This window comes from Macrosteles quadrilineatus, unplaced genomic scaffold (assembly GCF_028750875.1).
Source record: "Macrosteles quadrilineatus isolate MER2022 unplaced genomic scaffold, UCM_ALF_1.0 Scaffold_4__1_contigs__length_99947679, whole genome shotgun sequence".
Lineage (NCBI taxonomy): Eukaryota > Metazoa > Arthropoda > Insecta > Hemiptera > Cicadellidae > Macrosteles > Macrosteles quadrilineatus.
The window spans coordinates 29,689,309-29,706,102 of record NW_026542597.1 but is presented as its reverse complement, the minus strand read 5'-3'; the positions used below and the strand labels follow the sequence as shown (position 1 = coordinate 29,706,102).

At 33.7% G+C, this 16,794-nt stretch overlaps 1 protein-coding gene across 4 annotated transcripts in view; it reads right to left on the bottom strand.

Moving 5' to 3' along the window:
• Positions 1-12,158: 12,158 nt before the first annotated feature.
• LOC128992320 (uncharacterized) overlaps positions 12,159-16,794 on the bottom strand; it is a 68,148-nt gene continuing 63,512 nt past the window's right edge. For all 4 annotated transcript variants that reach the window (XM_054415828.1, XM_054415827.1, XM_054415829.1 and 1 more), the window contains exon 12: positions 12,159-15,553. In XM_054415828.1, the coding sequence (XP_054271803.1) occupies positions 13,244-15,553 (2,310 nt within the window). In that variant the 3' untranslated portion in view covers positions 12,159-13,243. The remainder of the gene's footprint in view (positions 15,554-16,794) is intronic.

The window sequence follows — 16,794 nt, the reverse complement described above, 5'->3', positions numbered from 1 at the left end:
CTCACAAATTAATTCTACTTTCGGTAAAAAATCTACACGAAAAGTCCATTTTTACATATTTTATACAATAACTTGTTTATTTATAGAGATACGACCTCGGACCCAATGACCATTATTGTTGTCCACATTTTTAGGATTACAACGTCGTTTTAACCGATGTTCTATCTTTTACCGTTTTCGAACTATCAGCGTTTTAACGCATAGCGCAAACCGCCATGTTTGCCCCCTCCCCCCCACCTTATCGACCACTTTTGAAATAGGCGACATACGTAATTTTGATCACCACAGTCCATATTACAATAATCAGCAATAACATTGCGTACTACTTTCATGCATGCTCTACCCCCCTCAGCTCCTGGACTATATCGGGAGAATGGTGAATGTCTCAACCTCAACATAGCTTCAAATTCAAGGTCGTCGCACCCACCTCTTCCCCCCCCCCCCTTATACACGACTGTTTGGCCTTGACTCACGGCTGTAGCCCGCGCTGCTTTTGAGTACAGTACTGTAGTTCAATATATTTATTCCTTTTATACAAATGGGTTAATTCGAATTTTTCTATGGTTAGAATTTTTTTGTTGGTCCATTGAGGTTCGAATTATCCATGATACACTATATCATTTTCATTTTTATTTTCCCCGGCAATGCCATTTACAAAATACAATCAGTTAAGATTATAATAAGATTATATAAATACAAAACATTAAATTATAACAAAACAACATTTCATCAGCAATAACATCAATACAATCGATCAACAATAACAGCTATAAACTATATGACATAACAATAACAATGCAGAATGACCATGAATAAAAAAAACAAGGCATAAGAATAATAATAACAATAACAATGATAATAAAATGTATATCATATCATACTAATATTATAAATGTGAAGGTTGTGTGTTTGTTTGAAGTTAATTTTTAATTTCTTTCATAGTACAAATAAATTGTAACCTATCTCTTTAAGGAGTATGTAGTAATTACATGTTAGAACAAGTATGTGAATTTTTGCCACGAAAAAAAAAAACAGAAAACATTTCATCCAATGACGGGCAATATGGTTAATTTAATCATATTTTGTAGATTCGAAAGAAATCCTTCAGTGCGGCTTTTCCGCCAAAACCTGAAGCACCGTATGCAGGCAGCTCTCGTACAGCCACCAGCTGGGGCTAATTGTGAACCAGACAGTGACGAGTTACTAACATCGTTGGTCGAGACTGATGAGCCGCTCAACACATCACCTGACGCTCCAACTGTCGTTGTCAACGAACATCAGACACATAACAACGATCGCGACATCTTCGATACGGACGACGAAGACGATGCCGACTTGGATTCATACAAAACATGTTTGGAATCATGTCCAGTGAGGTAAAATGTTCATAAAATGTAACAATAAAATGACAGGTTTGACAGTAAAATGTCTGCAAATTTGTAATTAAGTTAATTTAATTGCAGATTTAAATTAATGTTGTAGCAAAATAAATTGTCAATTTAAATAAATGTTTTGAGCAAAAGATAAAAAGGATAATCACTTGAAATAAATCAAACATGAATAATAACTTTTCCACAACTGTATGAAGGAACAATTATTGTAATAATTAAGCATTGATAAAGAAAGTAACTACACTTATTAGCGTTGTAATAAGCTATAAAGCTGAGTTATGTAATACAAATCAAACCATTATAAAGCAAATAAAAGTATAAAGGTTTCATATAAAAAGTGAGATTCTCTTAATTACTATTTAATAAATTGTAACATTCTATCAGGTATTTCACCGGCTACGGCGTCAGAGCTACTCTGAAGAAATTTCAATGCACAGACTGCAAAGGGGACCTTCTGAAGCCACTTTCAGATGTAGAAACTTCTGAAGAAGCCCTTATCCAAAACAAGGAATACCTTGCAGAGCGCAACAGTTTGTCATACCCATCTGACAAAACAGTGGATGTGGTGGACATGCTACTCGATATATTGAATGCGACTCTGAAGACTAACATAGACAAAGTAGGCATAACAACGCATGTAATGCTGAGGGCAAAGAGGAGAATATTTAAATTATATCCACAATGGCTTAGCAACAATTCCAATTGTTATGACCACAGAATCTACCTCCTCAAAAAAATTGTTTTGGCAAAAATTAAAAGATCCCTCCAGTCAATGTCAAGGGAGCTGAGACAGCCTGGTGGCAAGTATGGTGGCCACTGGGAGAAAATCATGAAATTAAAAAACAAATAGAGGGACTTCACTACAATTCGTATTTTAGACTGGAAATTCAATATTCATTCTAAAGATAATACTTTATTTATATGTATTAAATTTGTTTACATTCTTAAAATTCTTAATTCTTAAAATTGTTCTTACATTCTTTTGTACATGCGGAGTTTTTTTAGCCGGTAAGAGTCCGGCACTACTCATTGACACGGGTTTTTGAGTGTCCATGAGGATTTCCTCTCCGCCCGAAAAAATTAAAAGGATAAAAAAATCTGCATGTTCATAGAAAATAGTCTGTTGTAGGATAAACATCTCAAATTTCACTTTTATTACATTGCTACCAAACTTAATTTTAGCCCCGTCAGCCTTAAGGCAATAACTTGAACAGAACAAATTGTATACGGCGTGGGTGATACAGTAGAGCATACTTGTGTATATACTTAAAAATTAAATTATGACAGGGTATTGTGTCGAGATATAAATAGGATATTTTATTTCTCGATTCAGGGACAAGATGAAATAATATTGCAGTCGCGTGAGTGCTGGAACGATTTAAAGTGGTACTTGCACACGCTTATCAAGTACACTTATCAAACGCGTCTACCATCGCACTGCCACTAGTGTACTATCAGTAAGTGTACTGCCATCTCGTGACTCGGCTACAGTAAGTGTAGTTTCAGTATCTATCTAGTGTCTGTCTGGATAGTGGCCCGTCGTCGCTCGCCTCGCCAGTCGCTACAGCCTTCCGCTCGCCATCACACTTCTAGTTCCTGAATTGGCCGCGTGGCAGTATTGAACGGCTGCCTAGAACGTACGTTTCAGAGAAATCCACCAGAGACCGCAGCGGTCGCGCCAATTTTCCCGAGCTTCAACGCTTAGCATGGGGGTAATAGATCTACTTGAGGAGTATGTTTAATCTATGGTTGTAGGTAACTCGTAATTTCCATTAGATTTGTATCGTGCAATCAGCTGATTTACTAATAATATTACTTTGTAGAGTAGATTATTATGAAATAGGCCCCTAGTGGCAGCTATAACCTAAATTCTGATTGCAGCCATAAAGATAGCGGGACGTGTATATATATATATATATATATATACACATGTGTGTGTGTGTGTGTGTGTGTGTGTGTGTCCGTTAGCACGATAACTCGTAAAAAATGATCCGATTTTGATGAAATTTGGTATAAACATGTAAACCTACATTTATTTGAACGAGTTTGCCGGTTTGCGAACCAACATGATCGGACTATTGGAATGGGGGTTATATGGGGTAAAAATAGGGTTTTCTCGTTTTGACCCTAAAAACACAAAATTTTACAATTTATTTCCATACCATTTTGAAAAGCTTAAAAACAAATAATTTAGTATATTGAAGCGTTGTTATTGTGCGCCTAATGGTTACAGAGAAATATTGAAAAAAAAAATGAATTTTAAATTCACATATTCTTACGGAGAATAAGTCAACTGTTGTAGTTTGCTATTTTATGAACATATTTTGATCAAATAGGGAAAATACATTCATTTCTTGCTACACTATTAACATGTTATAACAAAAAATACTTTTTTACCCTACTTGTTTCAGCAAACCTAAGTATACTCGTTAAAATAATTCTATGGGGAATAAATGTGATTTTTAAGGAGGCATTTTAGTGTAAATCCAATCACGCGAATGGAAATTCTGTTAGTCTGCAGGTTTGCTGCGGCTGGGTATTTGATAATAATATTGTAACCTGTGGTACCATAGATCTAAAACACAGAATATAGAACCTTTAGGTTCTATTTTCTTTGATCTAAAAGCAACAAAAATTTATTTATTGTAAACAAGTAGTAGTTTTACTAATCTTAACAACTGCCTCAAACACAATCTTTGAAAAGTAAAATGATTGCATGATTCAGAATCAACCCCATTAAAATGTGAAATTTGTGAAAGAGTCCCTGTTTTAATGATTAATAGTAGTGGATAAGATCTCAGCTGTTGCGTGTCATGTTATGTTACGTGGCCGCGGTTTTGAAGAATAATCAGTCTTCTTGGTCACAAAGAATTAGAATCAATAAATAAATAAAAATATGATGTAAATTTTGGCTTACAAATATATTGTTGGTGTACAAAGTGTGCTACTCGCCTTTTATACTACAAAATATGTCCCGATTATGGGAAGATCTTGTACTTTCAGAAGGGACTTTTGTAAGGCTTAAAAATAGCCCATAATAAATAAATGGTACCAAACAGACTATAGCGCCTCGATTTTATAGTTAGGAACCGATGAGAACCTCTTTAATGAATGAGTGAGGGGCGTGACGTCACTCTTCTCTTGAGGAAACACCATTACCGTAACGTGACGATGTGATTCCATCGGCGTTCGGGGCATAGTTAATAGCGTCTCGGACTGGTGTTCTGTTCTAGAGGTCTCCAGATCGAACCCCACCGAGAACACTCTATTTTTTTTAAATATTTTGCTTAGAATGCGAATACGATTTATAATGTTATTAATGAACAGAACTAGTTTTTTTATTAGTAAACCTTCATTTGATTTTTATCTTTTATTTTTGTTTATTATGATCAAGTTTGGTTGGTTAGGTTAGGTTATGACAGTTTAATTTTAAATCAAAACGAGGGGCTCCTACGGGCTCTCCCACAATCCTCCACTCCTTCGCAGAAAATGTTCTAACCAGTTCCGGACCGGGAAAATGAGACGCTAGTCCAAACTGACATGTCGTAGCAAAGCATAGCAATATCAAGTTGTCTGTCGTTGTCAGGCAACGCTCACACACTGTATCAGAATTATAATTTTATTTTGTCTGTTTGGTGGCTTGTTTCAATAATGCAACCCAAATTACAAGTACTGAGATTCACTTTTAGGGTCAAAATTTGCTTATACCTTCTTATACAAAATAGCAAACCTGCTTAGTTTACTTCTTTGTTGGCGATGAGCTCGATTTGCATTTGTTCCTATTCCTAAATAGTTCATCTCTGTACTTGCGATTTGGGTTAAGTTGTGTTTTTAAAAACCCCCTGCATTTCTTTACATATAATTGGTTCAATATTTTTCTGCGTTTATGAATATATATTATTCATGTAAGTATGGGTTTACATAGTCAGTTTTGTAAACGGTGACCAACACCTGCAGTCAATCGATTAATTACCAAGCTCATGTAGCATTACCTACTATCAATTAGGTGCATCGCCATGATTTTAAATTTTTATCTTATTTTACAGTTTTTTACCTCTTGAATTTAATAATACCATCCTTTTTTACCGCAAATGAATAATGTCTTTCACTATTTTCCATGCAAGCACTGGAATGGAAGACTATAAAAAAAACCTTTATAACTATGGTATTATTAGCCTATACTACGTTTTTTACTGTTAAGTCTGATTACTTAATTTTATATTGGGTTTCAAATCCTCCTTGTTCGTAAATGTCCAATATACTCCGACTCCCTATAGTTTGACACCCCCTATAATCTATAGCTGATCTGTTTATTCTTAAGAGAAATTATTATCTTACATCCGAAAATAATTGGTCAGCAATGTATTAGAATGATCTGTTTTATATCTTACCAGTCAACAATGAATTAGAATTATCTATCTTCTATCTTACCAGTCAGCAATGCACTAGAAAAATGTATCTTCTATCTTACCAATAGTTTGGTAGGCCTTATGCATGAGTTAATTATCTTTCTTATATCTTAGTCCAGTAAAATAAGACATTGTGGTATGCAAAAGGTCGGGAAGTTCTGATTTTTACTTTCTCCCCCTATACCATAGTATATGGAGAAAGTATTGTTTTCGTCAAAATTTTCGAGTTTGAGTTTTGAGTGGATATATTCGTTTTGGGTCCCCCTGGACCCAAAAAAGTGGTTTTCGAAGTGATGTCTGTGTGTGTGTGTGTCTGTATGTGTACAGAGCTAGGGACTACACCTGTGGTCCGATTTCAATGAAATTTGGTATGTACGTTCTAATCCGTGGTATCTCCAGGCGTTTTTTTCATTTTTTTGAAATTTTGATTTTTTATGGGGATTTTCCCATAAAAACCCATAAAAAACTGGAAAAATCGGATTTTCTCAAAAATGGCCCGAACGATTTTGATAAAAATTTAGTATGTTGTAGCCCTTTAAAGTCTGAACAAAATGGTACAAATCCCATTTCTGTAAAAATTATGGTTCAAAAGTTATGGTAAATTATGTTATTTTCCCATAAAAACCGCGCTAGATCTTAAGCTTTTAAAAGACACCTCAATCGTAAAAATCTGTGAAGTAGGTCGGGTTGAAAAGTACTGTTACAACTTATTGAATTATAAATATGGATAATGTTAAAACAGACATCGACATATCGCATGTTTACTACTGGATGATATAAGAAGGTAAAGCAATTTATAAAATCAATTATACAACATAATGAATATTGGCCGATACACGGCAGAGCTGACCACGGGGGGTAGATTTCCGGGGGTAAATTTCCGGGGGTAGATGTCCGGGGGTAAATGTCCGGGGGTAGATGTCCGGGGGTAGATGTCCGGGGGTAGATGTCCGGGGGTAGATGTCTGGGGGTAGATGTCCGGGGGTAGATTTCCAGTCGCGGGCTGTTTCTCGAACGTGTATAAGCCCCGCCCCTCGTGACGTCAAAATGACGTAGGCGTTTTTTCATGGGGGTAAATATCCGGGGGTAGAAATCCGCAACCCCCAAAACTACGCTCAAGGTCAAATTGGTGTACGCAACTTATTGCCAACGTACGAAACTAAAACTTTGAAGTATACTCTACACAGCACAAAAGGAATATTGCCATAGATTAAAAGACTCCTTTTATCTATGATATTACTCATCCATTTGAACAAATAGTAGGCCTATCGTGAGGTATTTTTAAAACTAGGGAGTCTTTTTCGGACACCCGGTATTAAATATACATATGTAAATTTATATATATTATAACAATTTGAAGCAACAGTATTTTTGGCCTCTAGGAATACCAAAATGAAAAAGTAAATTGGTCCCGGGTCTAGGTCTTACCAAGAGACCTAGGGTAATTGCCTATTCCCTATAAGGGAAATTTGCTAATAATCAGCATATCATTATTTATATTGAATGGTGTGTGTTGAGGAAACCACTAATAGGTTTTAAACGTTTTAAAAAACATCTTTTGTATAATGGCATTAAACTGTTTAACCAACTTCCCCAACAGCTGAAGCTAGAGACTGATTTACTTAAATTCAGAAAGCAACTGAAAAGAATATTGAAAAGGCTTGCTACAGCGTCCGCGATTTCTCAGCTGACATGTAGTCAGTCATTCCTGTTAGACTAAGGATTAAACAAGAATCAAATTGTTAGTCTTTGTACATATTATTTAGCCTACCTTGATAAGAATTTTTCAGTTTTTACTATTGTTTATTTTTACGACTTTTCCAATACAATGTGTTTTTAGTTATTTTGGAATAAAGAACTTATGACTTATGACTATATAATCTTTTAATCGATTTTTTTATTATTTTTATTATTGTTTTTTCTTAATTTATAGATAAATTTTGATAAAATTGGGTAAATTTATTTGTTTCTTATCATACTATTATTATTTAATTAAAAGATATACTATATTACCCTCCCTGTAGCAGCAAACCTAGGTACCAGTTTAACCTAATGTTATTTAAATAGGTTTGTGAAAAATTTTCTATTAATCTATCTATTTCTATAAAAGAGGAACTATGTATGTATGTATGTGTGTGTGTATATACGTTATGGACTCCGAAACCACTCGACAGATTGTAATGAAACTTTCAGGCATTATTAAGCATCTTTCAAGGATAGTTCGAGTGAAGTTTGTTGCAGATCCGTCAAAAGGGCTCTGCCCCAGAGTGTTTTGTGGGCCAATGTCAGACTTTTTGATCTACAATGTTTACAAATAAATATAATTTAAAAGCAGATGTTTACTTTCACCAACTGTTTTGTAGGTTTGAATAATCACAACATTCTGTATTAGCATTAGTCATGATTTGAAATAGTGCCACAGTGTTTCTACAGAGTGCAGCACAGAAAACTATTTTACTTCTGAATAAGTCCAAATGTATTAAACCCCAATTGCAGCACACCTGTGCACTCAACAACGTTTAAATTCTACAATGTTAAATATTAAAAACATAAAAACCTTTATCAAAGTATTATAAACAATAAAAGGGATGACAATGCCTTAATATTTTTATCTTTCGTTCTATACCCACACAATCTAACATAAATTATTAAGTGAATAATAATAGTGCGTGCTATCTCGGATATTCAAATGCCTCTCAATTTGTCATCAACTCACCACATTACTGTCATTAAAAGAAGGAACTCCAATAATACTAATGCGAAACTTAAATCCACTTAAGCTGTACAACAATACCAGACTAACGATAAAAAAATTACGTCAAAATTTATTAAAGCAAAAATTATCAGTGGTAGGTTTAAGGGAGAAATAGTCTTATAAGAATACTGATGATTTCATTAGAATTACCCTCTGAATTTAAGCAACTACAGTTTCCTTAGTGTCTTGCTTTCGCAGTCACCATTATAAGGCACTAGGCAATCCCTGACTATCGTCGGTTGAAATGTAGGAAAAACATGCTTTTCACACAGACAGATGTATTTTGTTAGCGCAGCAACGCGCGCCGGGTAACTGCTTGTAGCAAATAAACTGGCATACTCTCTAAATCAGTACGGCGTTTGCTTCAAACAACTATATTGTGAAAATATTGAAAAACCACAATTTTTATACATCTTTGGAAAATTTATTTATTTTGAAGGTCTGTATTTTGACCGTTATTTACGTTACATACTTGCCGTTGGGCTTAAACTGTCACAAATCTATCCTCGTTTAATTAAATAAAGTAATACTTTCAGTAAAATCAACTGTTTGCGAGATAGAGTGAAAACCCACACGAATGGTGAGATTTTTGCTGTTTCGTTAACAAGTGGCGCGCCCCGCGGTGGTATCTCGAGGTGGATAACTTGGATTTTATGTTATGGACCCAACACTAACAACATATCCAAAAATCAGAACTACCCAACCTTTTGCACAGCAACCCCCTATTTTTTTGACGTATTTACTGGACTATCTTACCAGTCAGCAAAGGTGACGATTTTAATCATAGGTAATCTTATCTTAGCTAACAGTAATATGACTAAAGTAATCAAAAGCACTGATTCTTAGCATAGTATTTACCTCGGCATTCAGCCAAGTTTATGTAAATTAAAACACACAAGAAATGCATTTTATTTTATTTTGAGTACAAACTATAAATATATAAAATTTAGATAGTTTATCAAGTTCCATGTAAGATTTTATAAACAGTAATACAATTTAATACAAAAATTATTGATAAAATAAAACAAATACCTCTTATTCAATCACAGTTTTCATATGACGCCTAGTTTCCTCTTCCAGTAGTGTCACTGTCAGTAGTATCAGATGGTAAGCACTGCCACTCAATGGCAGTGGTAAGACAGTGATAAGACAGTGCTGGCCAGCCTGTACAGTTTTTATCATTTTTAGCGAATTTCCCATATAGGGAATAAGCTATTACCGTAGTACTCATGGTAAGACCTGGACCCGGGACCGATTTTTTTTTTCGTTTTGAGGTCCCTAGAGGCCAAAAACACCATCCGTTCAAATTCATATATATATATATATATATATATTTATTTTGTTATTGTATACATCAATGAGGGCTACTTTAAATGTTACTAAGCAAATCAAAATACCACAGTACCCTAAAAACATTTTATTTTATATTACTTACATGTTTCGGACATTAATGCCATGATCACAGTATAGTATATAACCTATTAGTTTCTTTTATTTACAAACATTATTAGATATTTCTTATTAAAGAACAGGTGATAACTTTTATATTAAGGGAAGGAGGTGTTTTCTTTAAGATGTATAATTTCATTGAATATTACGTTTTGATTTTGAATTTGTGTCAAGTTTAGTAAATTGTCTTTGTCATTAATATGGTGAGTATAAATATAAAAGTCTTCCTTTGTATTCATTTTTTCACCTTTATTTTCAATATCCAGAATGTGCATATTTTTATTCATTTCTGAGTATGTATGGTCGGTCTGAAGTATATGTTCGGCGTATGAGGATTTTTGTGTTGTCATATTGTTTGATCTGATTGCCTGTATATGCTCTTTGTATCTGACTTCAAATGTTCGACCTGTTTGACCAATATAGTATTTTTCACAGTTGTTACATGATAATTTGTAAATTCCTGATTTCTTATATACATTTGGTGGGTTGGGTATCGTATTTGTTCTTTTTTGTATTATGTTGAAAGCGTTATTCCTTGTTTTATAACTTAGTTTAAATTTTGAGTTCGGTAATGTCTTTCTTAAGGTTTTGTTTAAGGATGAGCTGAATGGAATACATATAAATTCTTTCTTTACGTTTTCTTGTTCTTCTACTTTCATTCTTTTTGTTTTTTCATTTTTTATTAATTTTTCAATCATTTTTTCTTTGTATCCATTTGTTCCTGCAATTCTTTTTATAGTTTTCTTTTCTATTTCAAAGTTGTCTTTAGACATTGGTATGTTAAGTAATCTAAATACCATTGATTTGAATGTAGAAATTTTGTGTTGCCAAGGATGGTTTGACTCAAATGGAATGATTAGGTCAGTTTGGGTAGGTTTCCTATATATATTGAAATTATGTCGATCGTTTTCTTTAGTAATTGTTATGTCTAAGAAATTTATCTTCTTTTCTTGTGTCTCCATCGTAAATTTAATTGTTGGGGAGATAGAATTTAAGTATTTCAAAAAATCTTGATATGAGTCTTTATTGCCGTTGTATAAGCATAATATATCATCGACATATCTATACCAATAGATTATATCTTTTTTAAATGGATTTTCGTCGTTTATGATTTTTGATGATTCTAGATGCTGCATATATATGTTTGCTAGAATACCAGAAAGTGGAGAACCCATAGCCAATCCTTCTAATTGTTTGAAAATTTTGCCATTGAATTCAAAATAGCTTTGATTGATTGCTACTCTAGATAGTTTCATAAGATCATTTAACTCATTTTTTGAAACCTGTGTATATAAGAAATCAGGAATTTACAAATTATCATGTAACAACTGTGAAAAATACTATATTGGTCAAACAGGTCGAACATTTGAAGTCAGATACAAAGAGCATATACAGGCAATCAGATCAAACAATATGACAACACAAAAATCCTCATACGCCGAACATATACTTCAGACCGACCATACATACTCAGAAATGAATAAAAATATGCACATTCTGGATATTGAAAATAAAGGTGAAAAAATGAATACAAAGGAAGACTTTTATATTTATACTCACCATATTAATGACAAAGACAATTTACTAAACTTGACACAAATTCAAAATCAAAACGTAATATTCAATGAAATTATACATCTTAAAGAAAACACCTCCTTCCCTTAATATAAAAGTTATCACCTGTTCTTTAATAAGAAATATCTAATAATGTTTGTAAATAAAAGAAACTAATAGGTTATATACTATACTGTGATCATGGCATTAATGTCCGAAACATGTAAGTAATATAAAATAAAATGTTTTTAGGGTACTGTGGTATTTTGATTTGCTTAGTAATATATATTTATATATATATATTTATATATATATATTTATATATATATGTGTCCGTTAGCGCGATAACTCGAGCAAAAATGATCCGATTTTGATTAAATTTGGTACAAACGTGTAAACCTACGTTTATTCGAACGAGTTCGCAAACCAGCATGATCGGACCATGGGAACGGGGGTTTATGGGGGGTTTTATGGGGTAAAAATGGGTTTTTCCCATTTTTGACCCAAAAAACATCAAATTTTGCAATTTCTTTCAAAACTATTTTGTAGAGCTTAAAAAAACAAATAATTTAGTATATTGAAGCGTTATAATGCGCCTAATGGTTACGGAGAAAATTCCAAAAAATTGCAAAATTTAAAATTCCCATGTTATTCTTATGGAGAATAAGTAAACTGTTGTAGTTTGCTTGTTTATTAACATATTTTGCCCAAATTTGGATCATCTTTTTATTTCTTACTAACAATTAACATTTTACATAAAAAAACACATTTACCCTCCCTGTTGCAGCAAACCTAAGTATGTGTTAAACTGATTCTATTTAAATAGGGATAAATGTGATATTTTTAAGGAGACATTTTAGTGTAAATCCAATCAGGCAAATGGAAATTCGCTTAGTCTGCAGGTTTGCTGCGGCGGGGGTATTATTACATTTTATAACTTTTTCAACATGACTAGTTTTAATTATTGTGACTGTGTATTGACATACCACAATGTTTTGCATACCAATGACCTGACGAAGTTCTACGGAACGAAACTAGTCGTATGAAAACTGTGGTTGGATAAGGTAATTATTTTATTTGATCAATAATATATTCCAACCAAGGGTCACAATGAACCTTGATGGAGTAAACCATAGGTATATTTATCTAAGTTGTGTTAACACTTTTGAAAATATTGTAGTAAGGCACTCAAACATTAAATAATTGACATTTCATTCAGTACACCTAGAAACAAGGAATATACAGTTAGCAATTTGTCTGAAGAGACAACTTTGTGGTTCCCGTTTTAGATTTTTTTAAGAGCCTTACAAGAAGCTTAAGCCTTGGCCTCGAAGATAAAAGCACAGGATTTGGGTAACTTTATTTTTTATCAAGCTTTAAGAATTATTTCAGAATAACCCCTATACAGTTTTGCATTTCAAGCTTTTTACAATCTTAATATAATATTAGAACAATACAAATGTTACTAAATATAAATTGAATGCAAGGAATACAAGCTTTAGGCAACAGAATATTTTCTAATTTAGTTTTTTTTATCATTCTGTATGAATTATTTGTGAATAAAATACAGTTTTGCATTTCAAGGTTTTAAAATGTTCATATAAGAACAATACAAATATGACTAAACAGAAATGCAAGGACTAATTCTCTAGTATCATTTTCACTCACTAGTTTGGATTTTCTCTTTACAAATATAAATAAATAAAGCCTATTTCTTCAGTTTTGTCATTCTTGTTACAAAGCTTTGAGTAAACAATCCACAGCGGCAATTCTTCAACAGATGGTTCATAAAAAGTCAAGTTGCCCCCGTAGTTGAGTTCCTCATAATTTCCCTTATGAACTTTATTGATCTTCCTGATTAAATTGAATTTGTCATTTTCTTGTTTTGTACTGCGGTAGTAGTATAGATTGTCCAGAATTCCATTCCATGCTGGCAAGATAATCAGATCTTTTTCAACTTGCTCACCAGGACAAACATTTTTGACAGCTTCTTTATCACCAGCCAATTCCTCAAACACTTTGTCACTCACCCACAAGCCATAATTATGCTCCATCTCTTTAAATATTTCCTCAAGATCCTGGCATGATAGATTTTCTTTTCCTGTCACAAGTTGATTGTGGTGGTTAAGTGAACTATTGAACAGCTCTGACATTTTCTTTGTTATATTATAGAGACAACATTCTAGTTCAAATAACGACCTGTTTTGATCACTGCTATCCTTCCAAAAAGAGCAGAGCAGACTCAACACTTCAAATTGGAATTTCGTCAGTTCGTTTGAATTGTAATTGCTTAAGTTTGCTGAAGATTTGTTTTGCTCCACAATTTCCTTAACTTTATGTGATATCTCACTAAGTGGGTGACACGGCAGATCACTAACATGATAGTTTTTCAAAGGGATGGCCTCATGTTCAATGTCGTTAAAGAAGTTGTTTGCCTTCCTCGTCTCATTTATCAAAGTACAGTAGAAGTGTCTAAAAGCTAAAATAAAACCATCTTCGCCATCTTCGATGCTTAATCTTTTAACAAGTTCTTTGAAGAAAGAAATGGAACCATTTGAAGGTGAATGCAAGTGTTGACACAGAGCATTACATAATCTGACTTTAGAAACAACAATTTCTGTTGAAATAATGTCCAGAAGTTTTTCCATTGCTTCTTCTACTTTTTTTGCTACAATATATCTATTGTCCTTATCAAACTGTTTCAATGCATCCATAATGAGAAAGAAATGGAAAACAATTTCTTTCACATCAGTGCTGATAACTCTTAAAATACTTGTAACAAGTAATGATGTATTCTGAGAAATATATTTTTCTAACCTTACTCCAGATTCAGTTTCAACTTCAGAATGAATACAGTTATTTTCCATTAGAGCCAACAAAATTTTGTCTGCTTCCTTATTTGTCAGATTCAAACTCTTTTGAATGAAATCCAATACATCGTCTGTGCAAGTAGTGCCAAAATAAAATAACATTTTCAGAGAGGAGTTTTCAAATGTAGCAATCAAATTAATCAAATCTTCTGCATCTTTAGTATCAGTACACAAGATGGTTAAAGAATTAAAGCTCGCAACTCCTGCAGCAACCCGGCCAGCGAGATTTATAGTTGCTTCTGCTGCTACTGTCAAACCGCGACCTGCTGCCGCTGCTATACCTCCAACAGCAGCAAAACCGTTTGCTGCTACATTCCAGTAGTCTTTTATTTTGACTGGTTCATCATGATCCTTTTTATTCCTTATCTTCTTAATCCCTCTGACAAGTCCATATACACCTCCAACTGCACCTCCCACCACAGCAACAGGAACCAATACTGTTGTTGCTAATCCAAATGCAGCTACGCCACCTGCTACTCCGGCACCAAAGTTTACACATTTACCGACTTTGTCAAGTGTATTCAAAACTTTTGCTGATGGTTTGGAAGCAGGTGTATGTGCAAATCCAATCCAGAACCCCTCAGATTTGATATACCTGCCATTCAAAGGATAGCTATACAATTTGTCAGGTAGCCTGTTTGATTGTAAAAAGTCATCCCATCCTGTGTAGAGTCTACAGTTTGAATCCAAATACTGAATGTTGTTGCTTTTTGCACTGTGAAATCTGAACACTGGAACACTGGAAATATCTTGACCTTGAGCATAAACCACAAAGACACATGAAAATCTCACTGGGGTAGAGCTCAACTTTTTTATTTTTTCTACTACTGGCCAAATTTTGGATTCTTTATCTTTGGAGTAACCTGTCTTATCTTTTCCTCCAGTTACATTCTCAGTGTTTGAGTTTGTGGTCTTTTGGGACAAGACTACATTTATGGACTCTGGAAGGCCAAACATTGCATAACCAACTCTTTTGGCAAGAGTTATTTTTACCTCTTCCTGGGAAAAACAGTCAAAATTTGTCTCATCTTTGTTTAGTAAAGTAAAATTTTCAAAATGCTCATACTGTTTCCTCTGGAGTTCTTTCAGACTGTCGATACTTATTTTGGCCAATGTCCCCACTCGCTGAAAAAATTGCAGCTTTAAAAGATTTAATAAAACCTTGGTTATAAAAAATTAATAGTCAAAAAGTCAAGTAAGTATTCAAGTTGAGGAAAATAAATTTTGATTAGAAACACATTATATTACAGCTACCTGAAATAAACAAGAAATAGTTAAGAAATAGTTAGTAATAGTTAGTCTTATCCATATAATAAAGTAGGCATTAAGTCCTCCTTAAATATTTTTGCCACTTAATCAAGTGCATGTTTGGAATCCCTGCTAACAACTATACAGGGTGTAACTCCACAGGAAAATATTTCTTTATATTAGAGGCTTTTAATATGAACTCCCTTCCCCAATAAACCCCTATCTTCATTAGAACTCACTGTCTCCAAGATTAAATTCTGTACAAAAACAAAACTTACAATTTCAAAGAAAATACCACAACCAAAGGAACTGCTATGTGGATAAGAACTGCTTACTTTTGTAGAGGCGCCTGACTGTTAAGTTTAGTTTAAAAAATGTATCTGTTATATTAAAAACCCATTTAAGGGTCCAAGTTTGAATCTATTGAAAACAATAACTTTTTAAAATTTTAAGCTATAAGTTAATTAAGATTTCAAAGTTTAATATCTAAAAAATGAGCCATTAAATAAAAAATATATACAGCACATCAAATTTAAAGTATGAGTTCATCTAAATCCCATGATACCGGTACCTACAGTAGAACCTCGCTAATCCAACCTCGGTTGGTCAGACTCCTCACTTGGTCCGACCGTGCCGCTAACACAATAAGCTTCCTCTAACATAACCTCATTGTCCAAGAAAAATACCTGGACAATTTTATAAATTGCGTTTCTTTAGTCCAATGTGTTGGAATTCGTTGTACAGTAGACCCCCTCTTAACCGACCTCGTATTAACCGATAATCGGATTATCCGCCTTCTATCGTAAAATAATACAGTTTGTTTTAACCGACCTTGCTTTGAGAGCAGCTCGGTTTAACCGGCGCTTTCTAGGAATCTCGCCATTTCCGCTCCCACGCTGAGCGATGAGAACTGAACGATACGCTTATCTCTACAGGATATGACTAAGAATAAGTTATTTGTGTTGATCACAAAAATATAGCATAGCCTATTGTTAGTTTGTCATCATCGTTCGTAGCATCTGATCTGTTTGTTATCTGTGCGGCAAATTTATAACATCATAAAGTGCGTTACGATTTTGAGAACTGATTATCTTATCGCTGGAGTAAACAGTAATATT